The 19182-nt window shown below is 33.7% G+C and overlaps 1 protein-coding gene across 5 annotated transcripts in view; it reads left to right on the forward strand.

Moving 5' to 3' along the window:
- LOC114333203 (protein 4.1 homolog) overlaps positions 1-19182 on the forward strand; it is a 138960-nt gene that overhangs the window by 103214 nt on the left and 16564 nt on the right. For 4 of the 5 annotated variants that reach the window (XM_050657862.1, XM_050657883.1, XM_050657870.1 and 1 more), the window contains exons 11-12: positions 3067-3288; positions 18063-18170. In XM_050657862.1, coding sequence (XP_050513819.1) covers positions 3067-3288; positions 18063-18170 — 330 coding nt within the window. The remainder of the gene's footprint in view (positions 1-3066; positions 3289-18062; positions 18171-19182) is intronic. The other variant, XM_028283054.2, reaches the window with a different exon arrangement.

Below are 19182 nucleotides of genomic sequence, written 5' to 3' on the forward strand. Positions count from 1 at the left end.
TTTTAATGATGTTTGAATTTTTGATATATTTTACGATTATTTTTAAATTTCTTATTATAACTTTTTTTATTGTATATTTGGGTATATGTATTGTGTAATAAAAAGGAAAGCTCATTTTCTTTACTTTAAAATGGTGTACTGTAAAAAATTCTAGGAATATTTTTAAACAAGATATGCTTTTTCAAAGTGTGACATATACACATGCAATAGTTGGAACCATATGGAAAACTTTTTTAGTATTAATTTTATGAAAAAAAGTTATTCTTTATAAAATGCTCTGCCTAGTCTGAAACCTAAAATGCAATCATCAGATATAAAATTTTATTAATAGTGTACGAGGTATGTTAAAAATATGAATTTGCTCAGGAAGTAAAGTACCTTTATATTTCACAATATCGAAATGTGTTATTAAGAAAAAAAGTATTTGGAATTAAAAATTATATTATAATATGCAATTATATCCTTCTTGAAAAAAATAAAAAATTAAATTTTTTTCAAATTACGGATACTCTTGGATATCGTACGGATATTTTGTTTAAAAATAGTCCTAGATTTTTTTTGGAATACACCATTTTGAAGTAAAGAAAATATTTTAAATATTTTAATATTTTAAAGTAAAGAAAATATGCTGTTTTCTATTATACAATGTATATCCCTAAATGTGCAAGAAAAAAAGTCATACTGAGAAATTTAAAAAATAATCATAAAAAATATCAAAAATCATTAAAAGTATGAAACCTTGAAAAAGCAGAACTTGCTTCAAAATAGTCAAGCAATCTTATACAATAGACCATTTTAAAGGTAATTGACTCCTCTTTCTAATAAATGAACCATTGCATATACCTAGAAATGCGTAAAAAAAAGTTACAGAACTATGTTTGCGAAATAATGGGGAAAATGGTCCAAAAATGCTGTGAGCATTTTTGAAAAATCCTGTTTTGGAAAATATATATCCTAGAGACTTCTACTGAACGTCATTTTAAAGAGAAAGAATGTAAGTTAATTTCTGCTGAAGCAATGTCTATACCTATATCCCTTTGGAAAAAAGTTATGGGGCCAAAAACAAAATTGCTTTCTTTCGTGTTGTTTTTTTACTTTTCTTTTGAATATATTTTTGTAAATAAAAATATTTTTGACTTTAAATTCGATAGTAAATTTAACCTGGAACAATTTTCGTGTAGACGTCTTTGTACCAAAAGTGCATAGCATTCACCCTAATTCACCCTGTGCCTAGGGACTAATTCACCCATTTTTCAAAAACGCGCCCATTTAAATGGTAGCACTCCGCGGTTTTTTTAAATGTAGAGGTCCATTGACTATATGAGACAATAAAATCTCGTTAACGTTGTAGTTCCTTTTAGCTCTCTTATTTTGAACATAATCAATAGCCTACTATAAACCTATTTTTGGACAATTTCCATACAAACATTAAATTTTTTTGGATGGTGGTTATGTGCTTCATGAATTTAATGAAGATTTTCATTTGACCAACACTACAACGGTTGCAAAATCTTCGTCGTAATTACAATTGTCTTCAGTCGTTTACAAAACTCTATCCGTTGGTCAAAATCATCGCTTGACAATTTAGAATCAATTGTCGACTTTACCATGGTTTAGGTCCGGTTTGAGACAAATCAATTGTAATGATTTGTCTAATAACTTCTTTCTTTGTTGTTCGCTATCTACCAGTTTTTGGCAAATTTTTGACCATCCCAGTTGCACTACATCTTTCAGGATACAATTTCATCATAATCGATCAACACTAATATTTCAATACGATATTTTTCACTTGAACCATTTTTAATCTAGCACTTATTTCTGTGAATTCTATTAATACCAGATTACGTATACAAATATTTGGTAAACATACTTTCTAAACAGCTCTTCGATACATTCTGCTCCGACTATATTGCGGATCTTCACATCTACTGTCCCACTGGTCTGTAATATCAATCCATATTCCTTATTTTCCTCTATCTATTATTATTCTTCTTCTAAGGGCACTACAACCCTGGGTGGGTCTTGGATGACTACACAACTTACTTCCATCTCGAGCGGTCGTCAATGATAGTTAAGTCAGTGGGTAGCCCATTGTTTTTAATTCTGACCATATATCGCTGGGTTTTTGGCAAAACATCGTAACCGACAAAACGCACGTTTTTGAGGAGACGACTTTTTCTTCTACGATTTTTAAACTATGATAAATTAGTAGATTAGTAGATTATTTACTAATTTATCATAGTTTAAAAATTTTAATTATATTACCCAAAAAGTTGTTAGAAGAAAAAGTCGTCTCAAAAATGTGCGTTTTGTCGCTTACGATGATGTTTTATCAAAATCCCATCGATATTATCTCTTCATTGCATTCGTGAACATCCTAAGGACCTTCTTCCTCTTGGGGCTTCTTCCCAGATTAATTTGGTAAGGTGGTTATTAGGGAGTGTATGGACATCTAGCCCCGTACGTCTGTTTGACCTCGGCAGTTGTTCTCATTCGGTATTGATTAGTATTTGGGTCGTGATAGGTTCAAAATATTCTTCTGAGGATTTTACTCTCATAACATCTAAATTGTTTTTTTTTTGTATTATTCATTATACGAATTTGTTAAAAAAAAGTGGTGTAAGTAATATTTTTGAAATGATGTAAGCCTTGCTTTATAATCTTGATATACAGACCGCTTCAAAGAAAAAGTGTGCTATAAAGTAAAAAGTTTTTACTGTATTACTGTAAATACTTACACCACTTTTCCTGATGAAAAGAGGTCTATTAATTTATCAAGGTTATAAAGCAAGACTTACATCATTTCATAAAATATGGCTTACACCACTTTGGCTTTAACACCCTCATACATAAAGCACAATGATCATCTCAACTAACAGACAATCAAATCATAGCTACTTTTTAGCTCTAACAAGAAAAAAAGACAGACTTTTTTGTAGGAAAAAAACAGCAACAATGCAATCATTAACGCGTTTTAACTTTTACTTTTTTCATTTATTTACTTTATTTCTTTTGTTTTTTATTTTGTTCCTTTACATTATTTTTATTTTTCGTTGATATAAAAAGGCGGACGTACCGTCCGACGATGGCAAATCACCGTTCGTGACCGCACGCGCAGTCACCACCAGAACGGCTACCACCCATGAGGATTTGGGTACGAATGCTCGTACCCAACAACTCGAGGAGAAAACTGTAGCTCATTCGATGACGTCGAGTGCCACACGGCAGGAACAAAGAACGGTTACGCAGGAGGTTAAAACGACCAGTACGGTTGTTAGTGGAGATCAGGTTAATATTTTTATTTTTGTTTTGCATTTTTTTGTTTTCAGTTGAAACTGTGAAGTTTATAATAATGTATGGTTGATTTTGGTTTTTACTAATTTTGACACCAATTGTTTGAATATGGGTATTTGTCAAATTCATTCATACGTATCTCCATTTGTAAGCCAAAACTTTAGAAACCATTAATACCTATGTAATGAATAAAACGAAATATTAAGATTGGTACTGTCAAAGTAGATTGAATGAGTTCATAATATTATGTAGATACACATTTACGGTAAAAACAGAACAGTCCTAAATATATTGAGGTCCAAAAAATACAACACCTGGAAGGATAAATATTTTTTTAGATATTTATTTTTGGAAGTGTACATTATAACATTCTTATTATTTGATAACATTATAAATATTTTCGTCATCTGTGTATCCGTCCTGTGGACGTTAGATAATCAAATTATACAAGTAATGACTTTCAAATATCTGGAAATTAATCTATCAGCCGACAACAATATAGAAGAAGAGGTAAAAGACCAAATAATTAAAGCCAATAGAACGGCTTGATGCCTAAACGACACAATTTGGAAAAACAAACACCTAAGATTGGAAACAAAGGCCCGAATATATAAGTCAGTTATTAGGCCAGTTATAACTTACACGGCCGAAACAAGACCAGACACAAGCAAAACACGAAGACATCTGGAAAGCAACGAAATGATGATCTTAAGGAGGATTGCTGGAAAAGGACTACAGGATAGGGTAAAAGTGAGGAAATCAGACGCATATGTGGGGTAGACAATATAAATACCTGGGTAAAGAACAGAAAAGAAGAGTGGAATGAGCACATAAGCAAGATGTCTGAATCAAGGATAGTAAGAATAGCCAGGGACAAGTCACCGTTAGGCAGGAGAAGTATAGAACGCCCAAGGAAAAGATGGAATGACAGAATATATCCTAGTCAATTCTCTGCTTGGATCGTCCATAGATAACAATTAACTTTTTATTAAGTTCACGTCTTCAATAAATTATTTATCAAATACACTATCAATATTATTTAATCAACAACTCAAAATATTCCCGATGTCATGTCAAATATTTAAAATTGTCACTGTTTTGTCATCATATTCTATTGGACTCAGTGCGTTGTATAACAAAGATAGCGAATGTTCGATTTGGAAAATACCACCACGGACATGGTGTTCATTCTTTTCAAATCCTGAAAAAACTAATAAATATTTTTAAAAAATTTAAACGCAGAATGAAAGACTAAATTATTATCGAGGGCCGAAAGTCCCTTAGAATAAATAAAAAGTTTCTTTTGAACGAGATATTTGAAATTAAAAATCACACTACATTTTCCTTAGTTTTTCACACCTGTAACTTATTAAAATAAACATTACAGAAGTTTTCAGGGACTTTCGACCCTCGGCAAGAACGTAATCCTTCATTCTGCTTTAAAATTTTTCAAAAATACTTATTAGTTTTCTCAGGGTTTGAAAAAAATGAATCCCATTTAAAAAGCATTAGAGCCGAAACTACGTACCCATTCCCTTAAATATAATATTTTCAAACTAATGGTGGAATTGACATTAATGTTATTACAATTCATTTTTTCTCGTACCTACTTTTTTGTTTTTAACATTAAACTGCCCTGCTTATCCCTTTGAGTCTCAAAATACTTAAAACTTATTTTAATAATTTTTAACACTACGACAAACTTGTTTATATGTATATTTAGTCCACTGAAATATTCTCAACTGCTCAAAATTGGCAAAGAAGACGAAAACCTTTTGCAAATATGTTTTCGACCCTCAGGAATCCGAATCTGAAATTAGTTTTGCGAGAAAATGCCGGGAAATCCGGAAAAATCGTAAAATAGAGCTTTTCTGTAGTTTTTTTGAAAACTACAATAGCTAGCGGAAAACTAATCAAACCATCGTGTTTATTGGACGATTCTACATAAAAATAGATGTGCTTTTTGCGAGAAAATGCCGGAAAATCCGGAAAAATCGTAAAATAGAGATTTTTCGCAATTTTCTCGACAACTACAGTAGCTAGCGGAAAAATAATTAAACCATCGTGTTTATTGGACAATTTTACATAAAAATAGATGTGCTTTTTTGCGAGAAAATGCCGGGAAATCCGGAAAAATAGTAAAATAGAGATTTTCCGCAATTTTCTCGAAAACTACAGTGGCTAGCGGAAAAATAATCAAACCACGGTGTTTATTGGACGATTTTACATAAAAATAGAGAGAAAATGCAAGGAAATCCGGAAAATTGTAAAATAGGAGATTTTACGCAATTTTCTCGAAAACTACAGTAGCTGGCGGAAAAATAATTAAACCATCGTGTTTATTGGACGATTTTACATAAGAATAGATGTTTACTAAAAAATAAAAGTAATCCCAACGATAAGGAATTAAATTCTTGTGTAAAGTGATAAAAACTTGTGTGATATCGAATATAAACAAAGCAGGTTTTACAGTAGGTGGAAACAAAACAATATAATATTATTGTGAATGGTGTATTTCTACAGGAAAATAAAGCATATTAATAAACAGAATCAGCTGAAAGTAGAAAACTTTATTATAATATAATTAATGTTATTATAAACAGATAATCAGGGCCGGATTTTGATTTTTACCTAGGAATAAAAGTGCTGGAAAATTAGTAACGGCCAGCGCGGGCGCGGGTGGGAATTTGAGCTGTGAGTAGAGTTCTCCACGAAACTTCACCCGTGACGCATTGACTAATAACTCTAGCACGAAAAATAACTAGGAATTAAGAACAATGAGTTCAGATAGCGAATTAGTTGATGAAATGAAAAGGAGAAGGGAAGAGGAGGAACATCCCAGCAAAAAATCAAAAAGAACAGCTATATCATCTCAAAAAAGACAGGGGAAGAAAACATAAGCGAAATGGAACAAATGATGAAAATGATGAGAGAATTAGCAATGGATATAAAAGACATAAAAAAAGAACAATATAAATCTGGAGACGAAATCACACAACTAAAGAATGAAATTAAAGAACTGAAAGATCAACAAAGCGGCTACAAAGATGAAATAAAAAAGCTGCGAGAAACAAACGAAAAAGCTATAAAACAAATAGGTCAATTATAAAAAGAAATTAGTAAAGCAAATGAAAAAATAGAGAAATTGGAAAATGAAAGAAATAGGAAAAATGTAATAATCATCATCATCAATATTGCTACAGCCCTATGAAAGAGCCTCGACCTTCTTAAGTCTATTACGCCAGTCAGTCCTATCCATTGCCAACCGTTGCCAGTTTGCTGCGCCTATTTTTCTCCCATCCTCATCTACGCCATCTTTCCATCTAAGTTTTGGCCTACTCCTATTTCTACTTCCCACCGGTTCTGACATAAGGATTCTTCTAGGAGGGTTGTTATGCTGTGATCTTGCTAGATGTCCTGCCCATCTTAGTCTTCCTATTCTTATAAGAGATAACTACGTCTTAAAAAATGTAATAATACAAGGAATAAAAATTGATACAAATGATCAGAAAGTTTTACGAGGGGCTATGGAGAATTTTATAGAAAAAGAGCTACAAGTTTCAGTAGATGCAAATGGAGCAAGGAAAATAGGAGAAAATACTGTCATAGTGGAACTTAACAGCGTGAAAAACAAAATAGAAGTAATGAAATATGTCAAAAGAAGAAAGAATTATCCAGAAAGAAATTAGAAGCAAGACTATGGGAGAGAGGCATAATGGAAAAAATGTAAAAATAGGATACCAGAAGCTAATCATTAATGGTGAAATATGGACATGGAATAGCAGTCGACAACAAATCATAAAAGAGAAAAATATACAACCAAAAAACTAGCAATACAACTAAAGCAGACTGAAATAACAGAGACGACATGGCAAAGTAAAGGTACACGGAATAGACAAAGTGTACAGATTATTATTAATGAAAAGAAGCCCGTAAACGAACATATGTTAGTAGGAACATGGAATGTAAGAGGAACATACGAAGAAGGAAAACTGAAACACCTAGTAGATGAATGCAAAAAATATAAATTCGAAATAGTAGCACTACAAGAAGCCAAAAAACTAGGCCAAAACTCAATGGAAATAAATGACTATTTATTGTTCAATAGCGGAGGGGCAAATAGAATGTTAGACACAGGATTTGTAGTAAACAAAAAGCTGAAAGATCTAATCGTTGACTTTAAACCAATTTCAAAGAGAATATGCATACTAAGAATAAGAGGAAAATACCAAAAAATAACATTTATAAACATACATGCACCGAATGAAGAGAAAAGCATAGAGATAAAGGAAGACTTCTACAGTCAAATAGATACAGTACTTATTCGAAAATATTCCTAAATACGATATAAAAATAGTACTAGGTGATGCTAATTCCAAAATAGGAAAAGAAGAAATATACACACCCACCATAGGAAAATAAAGTCTGCATGAAACAATGAGGATTAGTAATAAATATGGAATTTATTTCATCCAGTTCTATTTTACATTCCTTATCAAACCATTCTTTGAATCCATCTTTTATATTTCTATTACTGACTTGCGCTACTTTGGTCTAACATACTTTTATTTGCGTCCATTTTTGTTCGATGTTTCCATTTTCTGCAGTATTTTCCAGTTCTCTAGTGACTAGTCTTTCATATTTACTTTGTTCTTCTTCTGACAGTAGTCTAATAGGTTTAGTTACTTTGTAGCTTTTTTCTGTTGGTTTCTAAGAACTGGTATAACCTGTTTCAGTTGTACTCCGACTATAAAGTGATCTGTGTCTGCATCTGGTGATCTGTGGTGTGAATCATGTGGTGATCTCCACGTTCCTTGGTATATTCTTTTGTGATGAAAGTACATGCTCATAACGATCATGTTTCTTTCTTTTGCAAGATCTATTAAGGGGTGACCATTTTCATTCGTTGTTTCATGCAGACTTTATTTTTCTATGGTGGGTGTATATATTTCTTCTTTTCCTATTTTGGCATTAGCATCACCTAGTACTATTTTTATATCGTATTTGGGAATATTTTCGAATACTGTATCTATTTGACTGTAGAAGTCTTCCTTTATCTCTATGTTTTTCTCTTCAGTCGGTGCATCTCTCTCTCTCACACTCTCTCTCTCTCTTGTCGTTTCCCCATTACTGAGGATCGTGATTTCTTCCAATATTCCTAACAATCTTTCTCCATTGGTCTCTATTTTCAGCTACTCTAAGAGCTTCGCAGAATGAGTTTCCAGCTGAATTCTTTATTTGATCGGACCGTCTAGTTGGTGAGCGTCCTCTTGATCTTCTCCCCGGAACGTTTCCAGAGACTATTAATCTCTCCAAACTGTCGTCACCTCTGCGAACCACGTGACCAAAGAATTGCAGAATTCGTTGCAGACATATTGTGGACAGCCTTTTTTTAATATTTAGTTGGTTTAGAATGGAAACGTTTGTTCTATGAGCTGTCTATGGTATGCGCAGCATTCTTCTCCAGCACCACATCTCAAAGGCATCAATTTTTTGGTGCTCGCATGCGCGAAGGGTCCAAGTCTCTGCTCCGTATAGAAATATTGAGAATACAAGGGCATTCACCAGTCTCATCTTGATATTTTGAGAGATAGAGTCTTTCCAAACTTTAGTTAGGCGACTCATCGCATTTTTTGCCATACCAATACGTCTCCGAACTTCTGATTCACAGTTGCCATCGTTAGTTATACTAGACCCGAGATAGACAAAGGTGTTTACTATCTGGTATTCCTGTAACATGTTAGTCAGTTGAATAGTATCGAATCTATCGACCACCATTATTTTTGTCTTAGCTTTATTGATTTTCAGACCAACTTTATTGCTTTCGTGCTCAACTCTTCGCAGAAGATCAAACATTTCTTGCTCATTTGCTGCTATAAGTGTAGTGTCATCAGGAAATCTCAAGTTAAAGATTTTCCTATCCTTCTAAAGGCCCATCCTTCTAAAACCATCCTCATGACATGTTCACCATAAATGTTAAATAAGTCAGGTGACAACACGCATCCTTGTCTAACACCTCTCCCGGTCTTGAATTGGCTTGAGAACTTCTGATCTAGTCGTAATGTCGCTATATTAGACTGGTACAGATTTTTAATAAGTGTCACCAGGTGCATTGGTGCGCCCATTTCTATTAAAATTTACCACAGATTTATCCAGCTTACACAATCAAATGCCTTTTGGTAGTCAACGAAGCATATAATCATAGGTACTTGAAATTCTCTAGACTTTTCAATAAGTTGTCTCAGGTTCAGGATTTGTTCCCTTGTACCTTTACCCTTTACAAATCCCGCTTGTTCCTGAGGTATTTGGTAATGTAGATAGGTTTTTAATCTGTTTTTGATGATATGCGCAACAAGATTTTACTAGCATGTGCTATTAGTGACAGTGTGCGGTAGTTTTCACATCTGGTAGTAGTTCCTTTTTTGTGTAGCGGGATATAAATTGAGGTGCACCAATCAGATGGCCATTTTCCTGAATTCCAAACAGCGACACAGATAGAATGGATGATATGTAGTCCTTTGTTACCTAGTAACTGTAGTATTTCACATGGTATTGAATCAATGCCTGGGGATTTATTTCTCTTTAGTGATTTAATTGTATCTTTGACTTCAGCGAGTAAGACAGTAGGTTCTCTAGGGTAGTTAGAGGGCCACTGATTTTCTGCTGATACCTCGTTATTTTTATATAGCTCGTCACAGTAGTTTCGCCATTTTTCCAATATTTCGTCAGTATCGGTCTTTACAGACCACGTTTGAGGTTTAAATTCTCTGGTAAGGAGTTTGATCTTCTGGAATAAATCCCTCGGTTCATTTCGACAGCCATGTTCCTCTATCTCTCTGCATATTTGAGAGATGTAATCAGCTTTGTCTTTGCGGCACTGTTTTTTGATTTCTTTCGACAACTCTCTGTATTCATCGTTTGTTCCGTGTCTACCTTTGTGTTATTTTCTGCGATGAATAACAGTCCACGTATTATCGGATATCCATAGCTTACGGCCAGTGGAAAGCGCTGTCTAACAGTCTTTTGCAGCCTCGATTACCTTATCTTTGAAATAAATCCAAGTGCTTTCAGGGTCACTATCTACTTGGTCTAAAGAGAGAGCTTCTTCTAGGTTGTGTTGGAAGTCATTGATTTTTGATGGATTTAGAGACATGACTTTTCTCTGGGGTCTTCTTTTGGGAACTTTAAAAACGAAGTCGAACGTTCAATACCAGGAGTTGATGATCGCTTCCACAGTCTGCGCCAGGATATGTTTTACAGTTGATGGCCGACGACTTCCATCTTGATCTTATTAGGATATAGTCTATTTGATTCCTTGTTGTTTCTACATTCTAGGTCTATGATGTTGATCTACAAGATGTTGTTCTACACAGAACTCCACTAGACGGTCGCCATTCTCATTTCTCTGTCCCAGTCCATTTTTGCCCAGCACTCCTTCAATATTTTCATTAGATGACCCCACTTTGGCGTTAAAATCTCCTAAAATTATGATGAGTTCACGTTTCGGAATAGCGCGAACAGTTTCTTCTAGACGACCATAGAACCTGTTGATGTCTTCTTCTTGTGCAGCTGTTGTAGGAGCGTATACCTAGACAAGGTGTAGGGTATTGGTGGATATTCTCATTTTAAGGGATATTATCCTGCCATCAATAGTATTATATCCAATTACGCAGTCGTTAAGTTTAGAGGGTACAATTATTGCGACTCCATTTGTACTTTTGTTATCTGGGCCTGAAAAATAGACGACGTTGCCAGCAGTTGTTTTAAAATGCCCTTTACCTCTCCAGTGAGTTTCAGAGAGTCCCAGTACCGAAAGATTGTGATCTGCCATTTCTTTTTCAATTATGTGTAACTTTCCTGGGTTTTGGACCAGTCCTTGGACGTTCCATGTACCAATTCGCTGACATTTTCTTAAATTAAATGAAAATTTGGATTCAGTCTCACAATTTCTGCCAGGTGCCTGGTCCCTCACACCTTGGCAGCCGGTAGCAAATTTCACACCATCCGACCCGGAACCGAGATGGCGTGAGTCGGGTCGCTACACATTACATCGTCACTTACTGAAATTGTCATCGTTATGGGAAAAAATTCTCTTGGGAAAATAGTGCAGTGGTTTCCCTTCGAATTCTGCAACGCTGTATATGTGCCGTTTCGGTGGCTATGATTCTCGCCGCATGGTCAGTTTTGTAACAACCAGCTGCCACTGTCCAACCTATCACCATGTCTGGCTACCCTCACTTAGTTTAGCCTGCAGACCAATGCAGTTGCCCGGGATGTGGCACGTGGAGCCATAAGTGGTGAGAGTTGAGTGCCTTATGAGGACCAGTTATCAAAAAAAATCTCCCGTCGATGACGTTTCATGTGGTCGTTCCAATATAAGGTGCTACCTCTATAACACATTCTTACACCCCACATCGGTGCATGTATGTTTAAAAATGTTATTTTTTGGTATTTTCCTCTTATTCTTAGTATGCATATTCTCTCTGAAATTGGTTTAAAGTCAACGATTAGATCTTTCAGCTTTTTGCTTACTGCAAATCCTATGCCTAACATTATATTTTCCCCTCCGCTATTGAAAAATAAATAGTCATTTATTTCCATTGGGTTTTGGCCTAGTTGTTTCGTTTCTTGTAGTGCTACTATTTCGAATTTATATTTTTTGCATTCATCTACTAGGTGTTTCAGTTTTATGTTCCTCTTACATTCCATGTTCCTACTAATATATGTTCGTTTACGGGCTTCTTTTCATTAATAATCTGTACACTTTTTCTATTTGGTGTACCTTTACTTTGCCATGTCGTCTCTGTTATTTCAGTCTGCTTTAGTTGTATTGCTAGTTTTTTGGTTGTATATTTTTCTCTCTTATGAGTTGTTGTTGACTGCTATTCCATGTCCATATTTTACCCTTAATGATTAGCTCTGGTATCCTATTTTTCCATTTTTTCCATTATGCCTCTCTACCATAGCCTTGCTTCTAATTTCTTTCTGGATAATTCTTTCTTCTTTTGACATATTTCATTACTTCTATTTTGTTTTTCACGCTGTTAAGTTCCACTATGACCGTATTTTCTCCTGTTTTCCTTGTTCCATTTACATCTACTGAAACTTGTAGCTCTTTTTTTATAAAATTCTCCATAGCCCCTCGTAAAACTTTCTGATCATTTGTATCAATTTTTATTCCTTGTATTATTACATTTTTTAAGACGTAGTATCTCTTATAAGAATAGGAAGACTAAGATGGGCAGGACATCTAGCAAGATCACAGCATAACAACCCTCCTAGAAGAATCCTTATGTCACAACCGGTGGGAAGTAGAAATAGGGGTAGGCCAAAACTTAGATGGAAAGATGGCGTAGATGAGGATGGGAGAAAAATAGGCGCAGCAAACTGGCAACGGTTGGCAATGGACATGACTGACTGGCATAATAGACTTGGGAAGGTCGAGGCTCTTTCATAGGGCTGTAGCACCATTGATGATGATGATTATTACATTTTTCCTCTTTCTTTCATTTTCCAATTTCTCTATTTTTTCATTTGCTTTACTAATTTCTTTTTCTAATTGACCTATTTGTTTTATAGCTTTTTCGTTTGTTTCTCGCAGCTTTTTTATTTAATCTTTGTAGCCGCTTTGTTGATCTTTCAGTTCTTTAATTTCATCCTTTAGTTGTGTGATTTCGTCTCCAGATCTATATTGTTCTTTTTTTATGTCTTTTATATCCATTGCTAATTCTCTCATCATTTTCATCATGTTCCTCCTCTTCCCTTCTCCTTTTCATTTCATCAGCTAATTCGCTATCTGAACTCATTGTTCTTAATTCCTAGTTATTTTTCGTGCTAGAGTTATTAGTCAATGCGTCACGGGTGAAGTTTCGTGGAGAACTCTACTCACAGTTCAAATTCCCACCCGCGCCCGCGCTGGCCGTTACTAATTTTCCAGCACTTTTATTGCTAAGTAAAAATCAAAATCCAGCCCTGGTTATCTGTTTATAATAATATTAATTATATTATAATAAAGTTTTCTACTTTCAGCAGATTCTGTTTATTAATATGCTTTATTTTCCTGTAGAAATACACCATTCGCAATAATATTATATTGTTTTGTTTCCACCTACTGTAAAACCTGCTTTGTTTATATTCGATATCACACAAGTTTTTATCACTTTACACAAGAATTTAATTCCTTATCGTTGGGATTACTTTTATTTTTTAGTAAACATCTATTCTTATTGTAAAATATATGTAAAATCGTCCAATAAATACGATGGTTTAATTATTTTTCCGCTAGCTACTGTAGTTTTCGAGAAAATTGCGTAAAATCTCCTATTTTACAATTTTCCGGATTTCCTTGCATTTTCTCGCAAAAAAGCATATCTATTGTTATGTAAAATCGTCCAATAAACACCATGGTTTGATTATTTTTCCGCTAGCCACTGTAGTTTTCGAGAAAATTGCGGAAAATCTCTATTTTACGATTTTTCCGGATTTCCCGGCATTTTCTCGCAAAAAAGCACATCTATTTTTATGTAAAATCGTCCAATAAACACGATGGTTTAATTATTTTTCCGCTAGCTACTGTAGTTGTCGAGAAAATTGCAAAAAATCTCTATTTTACGATTTTTCCGGATTTCCCGGCATTTTCTCGCAGAAAAGCACATCTATTTTTATGTAAAATCGTCCAATAAACGCGATGGTTTGATTATTTTTCCGCTAGCTATTGTAGTATTCAAGAAAACTGCAGAAAAGCTCTATTTTACGATTTTTCCGGATTTCCCGGCATTTTCTCGCAAAACTAATTTCAGATTCGGATTTCTGAGGGTCGAAAACATATTTGCAAAAGGTTTTCGTCTTCTTTGCCAATTTTGAGCAGTTGAGAATATTTCAGTGGACTATATTAGAAACATGGCACAAGTTATTTTTTGTTATTTTGACAAAAAGTTAAAAAAAAAATGTTGGTTTCATCATGAAACTACTGAGACACTGGGTCACTGTTTGTGGTACAACGTAAAATATTGTTTTCGCTTTTCTACATAAAAAAATTGGCAATTTATGTAAAAAATAATTTTCCAGCGACAGATCTGGATTGTAAAATTATTATGCAAATACATAAAACGAGTATCCCCTTTTTTTCTTTACAGCATTGTTTAGAATTTTAGAACATTGACTTCGTCTTAACTCTTATGCCTTTGAGAGTACTGGAGTTTGGTTTTCTTAGGGAATTTTCCTAGGAAAATTGAATTTTTACAGGGCTACTAATCCAATTGAACATATTATGGTGCCTTAGGGCAGAGCTACTGGTGCCCTAAGGCTGTTAATAATTATGACCTAAACATGTTATGTTAACAGGTCAAGATCCTCGTTTTTCTCCTTTTACCACTTAGCTTGCTTGCTTTACAAGTTTGTTAGTTTTCACGATAACGAACCTACAAAAAAAAAATGCAAAAAATTTACATTGGAGAAGTTGCGCAAAATAAGACAATTTTAAGGAAAACGCTTATTCAACTCAAAATTTCCTTTTTTTTTGTTATCTCATATGGCATTATCAGTGCACAAAAAGGTATATAGTCCAGAAAGCCACTGCGCATCCGCCAGGAAAAATATTCCGATTCGGATTTTTTGCACAATCTTACTCAAAAAGGACCCCTTTTAACAAATTTGCATGTTGCCAGGACCAAAAGTGGGTCAAAAATTTTTTAAACGTTTTTTTTTGTTTTTTTCCTAAAATTATTTTTTTTTGCATGGAACAAAGTTTTTTTAAGTTCTTTGGATCATTCCAAACAGAAAAGGTCTGTAGTGACTTTCTCTAAAGTTGATAGTTTTTGACATATAAGCGATTAAAAATTGCAAAATTGCGAAATCGGTCATTTTTAACCCTCAAAAACTATGTGAAAAACTGAAACTTACAATGTTGCCAAGGTAGGTAGATATTCTTTGAACATCGATTGATGAAATCCCTAAGAGTTTCTATTTTCCACCGTTGCATGTGTATACAGTATGGTGCAAATTAAAGGAATAAATTCGTTATTTCGTAAACCGGCCACTTTAAGGAAAAATCCCTAAACAGGTCGATTTTTATTTTTAAGTTATGATATTGTGGCATATACGGTATACTAGTGACGTCATCCATCTGGAGGTGATGACGTAATCGATTATTTTTTTTAAATGAGAATAGGGGTCGTATGCTAGCTCATTTGAAAGGTTCTTCAATTCTCTAGTCAGTAATATAAACATTTACATACTTATTTATACAGGGTGTCCAAAAAAAATTATTAAATTAAATTATTTGACAAAAAAAGAAGAATGTATGGAATTTATTTAATTCAAAATACAATTTACTGCTTTCACAAATCAGAAAACAAGGTTTATTTCACAAATAAACATTGCGAAAGGCCGGTGACTAGCGAGAGCTGGCTTGAACATTGAATTTAATCGAAAAGCAATGTTTATTTGTGAAATAAACATTTTTTGGTTTTCGGGTAACAGTAAAATGTATTTTGAATTAAATAAATTACATACATTCTTCTTTTTTTTTTCAAATAATTTAATTAAAAACTTTTTTGGACACCCTGTACAAATAATTATGTAAATGTCCATATTTTCGGCTACTGGCAAGTCAATCGCCACGTATTTCGTAGCTCCGAACAAATCGTTTGATTTTGTATAATATACTAATTATTAATTCATTAGACATAAACTATCCTATTAAGTGCAATAAACTCTACAAAAAGTGCTAATTAGTTAGTGTAAAATTTGCAATCTAAAGTGCCTTTTGGAACAGTTTTTGTGAGTACATTTTATCATATTCGTAAACCTTATCAGCATATTCACAGTAAAAACTTTACAATGCCTACGTCACCTAATTGTGGGAATTGTTTAAAACCGATACCTGCCAACGATCGAAAACTTCAGTGCGATGGATGTAAACGACAAATTCACATGGGCTGCACAGAGGTTTCACTTGACGATCGGGTAACCAGACAGAAAGTTCGTGGTATTTGTATTCTGTGCAACTCTTGTAACACAAACGTTGCTAACATTTCTCAAATTAAGGATCTTTTATCTGATCTCAAATTAGATATTAACAGTAAAATGGATGCATTTGATAATAAACTGGCCGAATTAAATGAAAAATTAAAGCAGATTGACTCTCTTAAATCAGTAGAATTTGCGGATAATATAGCTAACGAAGCTGTTGATCGTATTACAAGAGCCAAAAATGTGTTAATCAGAGGCGTCCCCGAAGTGGGTTCTACATCTCAGGCTAAAAAAGATCATGACAATAATGTTATTACATCGGTATTGAGTTCTGTTGGGTGTCAAGAAACTCCGCTGAGTTTTTACAGGGTTGGCAAACCTAATCAACGTTTCCCTCGTATGTTAAAAGTGGTTATGTCTTCCGACTATTTTGCTAAACAAATTCTACGCAACAAAATTTAGATCGAGACACCATATCAGCAACTACAGTGAATACGTTTAAAAACAGACTGGATACGACAATATTTCATACATAAAAATTGCACGATGTTAAATTTTCTATGGATATTTTACTAATATCTCTTATTTTATGTAACTGTCAGTAGTTATTTTACATTGTTATTTTTCTTTGTTTTTGGGCATAATAGGAGCTTGCTCCTCTGCCCTTACTTGTTATGTAATAATAGTAATAATAATAATAATAATGTTTATATTACTGAATAGAGAATTGAAGAACCTTTCAAATGAACTAGCACACGACCCCTATTCTCATTTAAAAAAATCATCGATTACCTCATCACGCCCAGATGGATGACGTCACTAGTATACCGTATATGCCACAATATCATAACTTAAAAATAAAAATCGACCTGTTTCGGGATTTTTCCTTAAAATCGCCGTTTTACGAAATAACGAATTTATTCCTTTCATTTGCGCCATACTCATGCTACGGTGGAAAATAGTGTCGCGCACGCTTGATTAGAAATTAAAAAAACAAAGGAGTTTTGAATATTGTATTGCAAAAAACTCTTCGGGATTTCATCAATCGATGTTCAAAGAATATCTACCTACCTTGGCAACATTCAAATTTTCAGTTTTTCACATAGTTTTTGAGGGTTAAAAATGGCCGATTTCGCAATTTTTCAATTTTTAATCGCTTATATGTCAAAAACTATCAACTTTAGAGAAAAGTCACTAAAGACCTTTTCTGTTTGGAATGATCCAAAAAACCTAAAAAACTTTGTTCCATGCAAAAAAAATAATTTTAGGGAAAAAACAAAAAAAAAACGTTTAAAAAATTTTTGACCCACTTTTGGTCCTGACAACATGCAAATTGGTTAAAAAGGGTCCTTTTTGAGTAAGATTGTGCAAAAAATCCGAATCTGAATATTTTTCCTAGCGGATGCGCAGTGGCTTTCTGGACTAATAAGATCGTGGTTCATTTTCGTATTGAAATCCGACGGTCTGTTGTGGGCGATAGTGGACTGAAATATTATATTAAATTTAACAAATAATAATATATCATAAGTAAATGGTTTACAAATGGAATATTTAACCCTTCACAACACAAACTAGATACATATTCAATACCAATCTAATAATAATTGTGCACAATCAACCAGAAAATTCATTATACTTTTAAAAGACATTTTCGATTTTAAGAGCTGGCACTTCATAAAGAACCAACATAGTCAGCACCTGCTAAATACATTCAACTTTATCTTGAAACGACTACATCGTTGTTTTGTTAACCAACATTTTTATTTTTCATTTCTAACAATGCATGGCTTATATAGCTGGGCAGACGAGACAGCATTAGTTCGACTAGTTCAGGTGATTCAGGCACACCCATTGATCCGCCTGACGATCCCAATCATCCATATTACAACAGTCCTATTTACAAGGTAGAGTATAACGATTATATCGATATTGTACAAAATAAATAAATTTCTGATGTGAAAATAATTTACATGTATCTTAAATATTCCTACAGGTTGATAGGACAATAATAAAAATTCTTTTGACTTTATAAATTGTAGATTTCAAATAAGTCGTTGGGCCTCGTAGACCTTTCCACACAAAGCTTATTTCGGAGCTGTTAATATGTTAATACCGAGAAATATTTTCTCAGTAGGCTGCACTAAATTTCTTTTCGAATTTTCTGGCGTCTTCCAGTAATGCAGATTTTAAAGTCACGATCAGACGTACTTCTTCTTGGTTTATAATATTTTTTTGAACGCATATTAGACATGAACTCAGCCATAGCTTTACCACGATCAAACTGAAGTCTGGTAACTATTAGACTCCAAACTTACGGAGTAGATTTTCACTCTAAAAAGCATAAAGATATTTTTATTCGTATCAAAAATGAGTATATTCTCACAACAAACTGTACATAAGAGTACCAAGCCGAGTATCTACTTATGATTTTTATTCTTACCACGTGGAGTATGTACTCCAAAATTTGGAGTATAAACTACATTCTCATTTTTATTCATACGAGCCATTAAGAGGAAACAGTAGCGATCAACAGGTAGCAAAAACGCGTTCCAAGATTGCAGCTGTAATTTTGAATATTTTTTCGAGATATTTGGCACGCGTATTCGTAATATAATAAACAATGGCGGTACAGAGCCCAATTTGAAAAATATATTAATATGTGGAAATTACTCTGTAATTAAATACAATATTAAAAAAACGAGCCTGTACCGCCATTAAGAAGAACAAAAAATACACTTTCTTCAAATAAACTTTTTTATCCGATGCCTAGATTTTGTGTCATTTTGGAACTACTAATGAAATAAAAAAATTTAGTAGTTCCAAAATGACACAAAATCTAGGCATCGGATAAAAAAGTTTATTTGAAGAATGTGTATTTTTTGTTCTTCTTAATGGCGGTACAGGCTCGTTTTTTTA

This window comes from Diabrotica virgifera, chromosome 1 (genome assembly GCF_917563875.1).
Source record: "Diabrotica virgifera virgifera chromosome 1, PGI_DIABVI_V3a".
Classification (NCBI taxonomy): Eukaryota; Metazoa; Arthropoda; class Insecta; order Coleoptera; family Chrysomelidae; genus Diabrotica; species Diabrotica virgifera.